General features: G+C 46.9%; 1 protein-coding gene across 3 annotated transcripts in view; it reads right to left on the bottom strand.

Moving 5' to 3' along the window:
• The window catches only part of LOC144536118 (signal transducer and activator of transcription 5B-like), a 61012-nt gene that overhangs the window by 38252 nt on the left and 15260 nt on the right, over nucleotides 1-7500 (bottom strand). For all 3 annotated transcript variants that reach the window (XM_078279064.1, XM_078279065.1, XM_078279066.1), the window contains exons 9-12: nucleotides 2564-2743; nucleotides 1974-2061; nucleotides 1195-1317; nucleotides 295-387 (exon numbers count right to left, since the gene is read on the bottom strand). In XM_078279064.1, coding sequence (XP_078135190.1) covers nucleotides 295-387; nucleotides 1195-1317; nucleotides 1974-2061; nucleotides 2564-2743 — 484 coding nt within the window. The remainder of the gene's footprint in view (nucleotides 1-294; nucleotides 388-1194; nucleotides 1318-1973; nucleotides 2062-2563; nucleotides 2744-7500) is intronic.

Below are 7500 nucleotides of genomic sequence, written 5' to 3'. Positions count from 1 at the left end.
GAGAAAAAAAGTTTCCAAACCTTTGCAGAGACTATTTTCAGTAGCAGATGAATTGACATATGTTCTAGTGAGTATTTGGGGAAGCAGGACGGTTTGTGTGGGATTGAGTCAAAATAAACTATATATAGAATATGACAAGATTGCCCTTCAAATGTATATTATGCTAACTAAAACCTGACAGGCTGACACTGTGTATGATGTTATGGGGAACTGCTACTTGGTACAGTCACCTGACATGGTAAAGTATAAAAAGGCCATTTTGGAAAACAGGCCTGGCATGAGCAGCAAACTCACCGGCTCAGCAAAGGCATTGTCCCACAAGACAGTGGCTGTGGCGTTGTTGTCCTGACTGCCGTGGACGATCACTACCACAGGTAGTGATAAGGTCTGCAGGTTACAGACACGACAAGAGGTTAAAGTCTTCTGGATTTATTCAAACTAATCAATCCTAATACACACTTAATGTTTAATATCAGGCTTGGAGAAGTCTTAGACAAAGCCACTAAAACTGTAGTTGGCATTCAATCCAAAGGAGACCCAAGACAGTGGAGATGAATTCAGTAGCAGATGGCCGAGGAGTAACAATAATAATAATAATAATAATAATACTTTTTATCTAACACACTAAAAATATATAACATAACATTGATCAAATATTAACAGCAGTTCTAAAACGTTGAGGAGAGAAAGTTGAGCTGTCACGGAGCACCTAGCTGCTGATATGGGGGATGTACATAGTAAAATGATAAGGGGGTTGGCTGTTTGTGTGGCTTTTTTGCCTTTAAATGGTGATGAGATGATAAATGAGATGACTTGCAGCAAAGGGCCACGGGTTGGGGCGCCAGGGCAGCTCACCTGGTAGAGCATGCACCCTATGTACAGACGCTCCGTCGTCGCCACAGCGGCAGCAGATTCAATTCTGACCAGCGGCCCTTTGCTGCATGTCATTCCACCTCTCTCTCCCCTTTCATGTCTAAGTTGTCCTATCAAATAAAGGCCTAAAATTATTTAAAAAAAAATATATCTTTAAAATAAATAAAAAAAGGGCCATTGTGGTAAGGACTAAGCCTTGGTACATGGGGCGCACACTCAACCAGGTGAGCTACCAGGGCCTTTAAGCTTTGACCATTTGAGAACCAGTGCTTTTTACGTGCTATTTACACATATAAAAAGGTCAAATGTTCTATCTCTTACTTTGACATGGAAGACCAGCTCGTTGCCCCCGACGCTGAACTGTGATTCAAACAGAACTGTGAACTTTTCCTCCGTCACTGACTCTGCACCTCGACGGTCCGAACGCTTGATCCGCTTCAGTGACTGTATGAAGACATGGGAAGAGATTAGAGGCATATTCCCTCATGTTTTACCTTTACATCTTATAATCAGGGTTGCCAAATATTCGGGCCAATACGGTAGATTTCATCTCTGTGCGATAACTCAATCTGGAACAGATGACTACTAGATCTATGAAAAACATGAGAATCAATATCCCTAGGCTAAAGCCTGCCAAAGGCTGTTTGATTGAGGCAAGGACAAATAAAATTGGAGTAATCAAACTGAGCAAAAGTCTAATCTTTGCAATATTATTAATTTGATAAGATTAAGCAAGATTAAACTACCTTAGTCATTGGGTGATTAAAATCAAAGTTGGGATAGAACATTTCTTCCACAAGATAAAAATCTTAGATTTGGCAATACCTGTTCAGTAATATGTTGAGGGCCAACAATAAAAATATATGTCTATGCCATTTTGACTGAAGAAAATAATTTGCCATCCAGTTTTTGGCATCAACTGATGGGTAGCCTGGTTATTGGACCAATAGCTCAAGTTTTACCTCACAAAACTACATGGGGTTTCCAACCAAATAATGTAAAAATATTGTTGTATGTAAAACAATTATTATATACAAAATGTTATGTTGTTTTTTTTAAACAGTAATGTATAAGTCTTACACTTAAACAGTAGAGCTTACCATGTTTCTGAAGTGTGCACTGAGGGTGCCAGTGGCCTGGTGATACTCCATTACACAGTTGTTGTTCAGGATTTCTCCACTGCTTTCACTACCAAGGCAGAAGAAAGCAGTTAAAAAGGATTAACACATTCTTAGTGGGCGGCTGTGGCTCAGGTGGTAGAACAGTGGCCTACCAATCGGAAGGTTGGTGGTTCGATACCTGACCCTGCAGTCACTGAACCCTGAATTTCCCCGATGCTCTGCCATTGGAGTGTAAATGTGTGTGAATGTTTATCTGATGAGCAAGTGGCACCAGTGTGTGAATGGTTCTTGTACTATGTAAAAGCGCTTTGAGTAGACGTTAAGACTAGAAAAGCTTTATGTAAATACAGTCCATTACATTACATTGTGACTGTAGCTGTCAACTGTTCCTGTGTAACTGTCAACCACCATGAAACTATTTCTATGTTTGGTAACTGAAATTTAATGAATGAACATGTTCCTGCTTTAATCAACCTGCTTTAACCATTATTTTAGCTTTGTATCAGCCAAGAGTCCATAATGTGCATTCATCATTATTACAAGTATGCATGCTAGCATGTGTCCCTCACCTGTGTGTGCTCTTATTCTTCAGCAGAGCTTTGGCCTGCTGCTCGCTTACAATGACAGCCTTAACCTGAGGTGGATTCATGTGGACGTTGAGCTTCCCGCCTACCAGAAGGCGCACTGTGGCTGCAAACTTGGTCTGGGTCTTCAACACCTGGGGCGGCTGCTTTTCAATTATGAAGGTACTGAAGAGAAGAGGGGACAATGACATGATAGGTTGGTCAACATTTTGTTGATTCGAGTTATCCAAAGTAGGGATGCACTGATCCGACTTTATCAGTCCTGATACCAATACCTGGGCTTTGGGTATCCAATAATTAATAATTAATTGATAAGCTTTATGCCTCACTGTGTGGAAGTGACTGAGATCATTATTTTATGTGTAAGGCTGGGGTGGAATTTCCAGTTTACGAACTCATGCTATGTAAGTTGAGACAGTGGTACCCAAGCCTCATTCAGGACAGTGGCCAACATAACTTCATAACCTTTCCAGGCAGAGAAGTACTTTAACTCTGTGTCTCTACAGATTCAGGGAATCAATGCGGCTGCATGATGAGGGAATGTTTTGTTTCAGACTGTCTCCTTTTGGAGGTCAGTGGCCTGCCACACTTTGCATACTTCCCAAAAAGAGAGGCAGGCTGAACTAGGCATCTATGTTGACAGCACCTGCAATAACTTTGTTTACCTTAAAAGGTTCAGCTAAACTTAACACCTCCAGCATGAGTTTGAATATACCTTCAGGAGGTCAGGAACTTCAGAATTTGGGATGACACCTACACTGTACTGTGTAATCCTAATAATTTCCCCCTGGGATTATTAAAGTATTTCTGATTCGGATTCTGATTAAACTCTCCGCACCCATACCACCCCTTTACTCTACTCCCTTCACTGGCTTCCTGTAACCTACAGGATCCAATTCAAAATTCTCACCATAACCTATAGGGTAGGGTAACCATAATCTCTACATGGTCAGGCCCCTGATTATCTTGCCAACATAATTCATTTACACACCCCCTCCCGGTCTCTCAGCTCTGTCAATCAAAATCTTGAATATTAATTGAAAATAAATTGAATGTAATACCGCACCCGCTGTGCCGATTCTCCGACCGATCTCCCGCTCCATTGTCCCCTCACTCGCGAACAAGACCCCAAGGTACTTGAACTCCTTCACTTGGGGTAAGGACTCATTCCCTACCTGGAGAAGGCACTCCATCAGTTTCCTGCTGAGAACCATGGCCTCCGATTTAGAGGTGCTGATCCTCATCCCAGACGCTTCACACTCGGCTGCGAACCGATCCAGTGAGTGCTGAAGGTCACAGGCCGCAAAAAGCAAAAAGCAGCAATGAGATCCCCAGCCCACCGAACTACAACCCCTCTCCACCCTGACTACGCCTCGATATCCTGTCCATAAATACTACAAACAGGATTGATGACAAAGCGCAGCCCTGGCGGAGGCCAACTCTCACCTGAACTTACTGCCGAGAACCCGGACACAGCTCTCGCTTTGGTCGTACAGAGATTGGATGGCCCTGAGAAGGGACCCCCTCACCCCATACTCCCGCAGCACCTCCCATAGTATCTCCCAGGGCACCCGGTCATATGCCTTCTCCAGATCCACAAAACACATGTAGACCGGTTGGGCATACTCCCAGGCTCCCTCCAGGATCCTTGCGAGAGTAAAGATCTGGTCCGTTGTTCCACGACCAGGACGGAGTCCGCATTGTTCCTCTTCAACCTGAGGTTCAACTATCGACCGAACCCTCCTTTCCAGCACCTTGGAGTAGACTTTACCGGGGAGGCTGAGAAGTGTGATACCCCTGTAATTGGCACACACCCTCTGGTCCCCCTTTTTAAAAAGGGGAACCACCACCCCGGTCTGCCACTCCTTAGGCATCGTCCCAGACTTCCACGCAATGTTGAAGAGGCGTGTCAAACAAGACAACCCCTCCACACCCAGAGCCTTAAGCATTTCTGGACGGATCTCATCAATTCCTGGGGATTTGCCACTGTGGAGTTGTTTAACTACCTCAGCAACCTCCACCAGGGAAATTGACGACAATCCCATTCATCATCCTCCAGCTCTGCCTCTACCATAGAGGGCGTATTAGTCGGATTTAGGAGTTCTTCAAAGTGCTCCTTCCACCGCCCTATTACCTCCTCAGTTGAGGTCAACAGCGTCCCATCCTTACTGTGCACAGCTTGGATGGTTCGCCGCTTCCCCCTCCTTACTGTGCACAGCTTGGATGGTTCCCCGCTTCCCCCTCCTGAGGTGGCGAACGGTTTTCCAGAAGCACCTTGGTGCCGACCGAAAGTCCTTCTCCAGGGTTGAAAAACCCTATGAGTGACCGAGGTAGAGATGGAGTGACCCTGCCCGGAGGAAGCCCGGGGCCCCCCGTCTGGAGCCAGGCCCAGATGGAGGGCTAGTCAGCGAGCGTCTGGTGGCCGGGTTTGCCACGGAGCCCGGTCGGGCACAGCTACGTAAAAAGAAAAGAAAAAGCTACGTGGCACCTATCTCTCCATCCCATGGGCCCACCACCTGTGGGAGGAACCGCTGGGGTCGGGTGTGCTGCCACATGGGTGGCAGTGAAGGTCAGGGGCCTCGACGGACCAGACCTGGGCAGCAGACGCTGGCTCTGGGGACGTGGAATGTCACCTCTCTGTGGGGGAAGAAGCCGGAACTTGTGTGGGAGGTGGAGCGCTACCGGTTAGATGTGGCGGGGCTTACCTCTACGCACAGTCTCGGTTCTGGAACCATACTCCTGGATAGGGGTTGGACTCTTTTCTTCTCCGGAGTTGCCCAGGGTGTGAGGCGCCGGGCGGGTGTGGGGATACTCACAAGCCCCCGGCTGAGCGCCGCTACGTTGGAGTTTAACCCGGTGGACGAGAGGGTCCCCTCCCTACGCCTGCGGGTTGTGGGGGGGAAAACTCTGACTGTTGTTTGTGCATATAAACCAAACAAGAGTTCGGAGTATTCGGCCTTCTTGGAGACCTTGAGTGGAGTCCTGCATGGGGCTCCAGTCGGGGACTCCATAGTTCTGCTGGGGGACTTCAACGCACACGTGGGCAATGATGGAGACACATGGAGAGGCGTGATTGGGAGAAACGACCTCCCTGATCTAAACCAGAGTGGTTGTTTGTTGTTGGACTTCAGTGCTAGTCATGGATTGTCTATAACGATCACCATGTTCGAACATAGGGATGCTCATAAGTGTACTTGGTACCAGAGCACCCTAGGCCAAAGGTCAATGATCGATTTTATAATCGTTTCATCTGATCTGAGGCCGTATGTTTTGGACACTCGGGTGAAGAGAGGGGCGGAGCTGTCAACCGATCACCATCTGGTGGTGAGTTGGGTCAGGGGGTGGGGGAAGACTCTGGACAGACCTGGTAAGCCCAAACGGGTAGTGCGGGTAAATTGGGAACGTCTGGAGGAGGCCCCTGTCCGACAGACTTTCAACTCACACCTCCGGCGGAGCTTTTCGTGCATCCCTGTGGAGGCTGGGGGCATTGAAGAGTGGACAATGTTCAAAGTTTCCATTGCTGAAGCTGCGGTGAGGAGCTGTGGTCTTAGGTGCCTCAAAGGGCGGTAACCCACGAACAACGTGGTGGACACCGGTGGTCAGGAAGCCGTCCGACTGAAGGAGTTTTTCCGGGATATGTTATCCCAGAGGACTCCGGAGGCAGTTGCAAGGTACCGAAGGGCCCGAAGGGCTGCAGCCTCTACCGTGAAAGAGGCAAAGCAGCGGGTGTGGGAGAAGTTCGGAGAAGACATGGAGAAGGACTTTATTGTCTATGCACATTGTAAAGCAATATGTGACCTTGTCTGTGAAAAGCGCTATATAAATAAAATGTACTTACTTACTCAATTGAGTGTTCATTTAATGCTTCTGTGTAATTCATCAAAGTCTCCTGAACTTTCTTCACATATGTGAAATGAGATGTGCTGCTCCGGAGTTTTTAACAAAGGCAACATCCATACAAGGTGCACCTGGCGCATTACCTGGTCCACCAGTGTAACCGTTCTGTTTGTTTACATTCTGTAACTACCAGGGAAGGCAAAATGTTGCAACGCTGGTGACTACAACGGACAGTTAGGACTGCAGAAAAGATCATTGGTGCCAACCTGCTCTCCATTCATGATTTATACACTTCCAGAGTCAGGAAACAGGCAGGAAACATCACTACAGACCCATCTCACCCCGGACACAACCTGTTCCAGCTTCTCCCCTCTGGTAGGTGCTACAGAGCACTGTACGCCAAAACAAGCAGACTCAGGAACAGTTTCTTCCCACAAGCCATCACTCTGAAATTCCTCGTATGTGTCCTCATACCTGGCAAATAAAGCGGATTCTGATTCTGTTGTTTCTCCGTCATCTGTGCAGCTGCAGGCTACCGGTAAGCTAACATTACCATGTGTCTTTAGCTACATGCTACCTGCTGGTAAGCTATGCTGTGTTGTCTGTGTGTTGTTGTTGGTTTTTGTCGGATGGGTTCAAGTAGGTGTGGGTGGAGAAAACAAAATTGATATCAGAATGGAAGTATCCCTAATCCAAAGGCAGTGATATTGATGTATGTACATTAGCTCAGTGTATGGATATAGTTTAGTAAGGGGTGTAAAGATTCGCTGATACAAATTGGTGTCCGGTTGTATTATCACAGATACGACTACATCGATTCACGGAGCCCTGCATGGACCAAGATTCGGTCGATGGCCCTGTTCTAATGTGACCAATCGGTTGACTGAAGCTTTGCTGTCAATCCAACAAAGCTTCTGTGGTGTGCGCAATGCTGTTGATAAAGACGGGTGTGTGTTTATTTGCGAGGGAGACAAAAGCCTTGGCATTTGTGTGATTAAGGACTTGATCATTCATGTTAGGGGTGGCGGGATCAGCCAATCAGTGCCTTTGTTTGGGTTTGCAGAAAAAACGTGCCGACAGCCAGG

Source organism: Sander vitreus, chromosome 21, assembly GCF_031162955.1.
Source record: "Sander vitreus isolate 19-12246 chromosome 21, sanVit1, whole genome shotgun sequence".
NCBI classification, from domain to species: Eukaryota; Metazoa; Chordata; class Actinopteri; order Perciformes; family Percidae; genus Sander; species Sander vitreus.
This window is presented reverse-complemented; position numbering and strand designations above follow the sequence as displayed.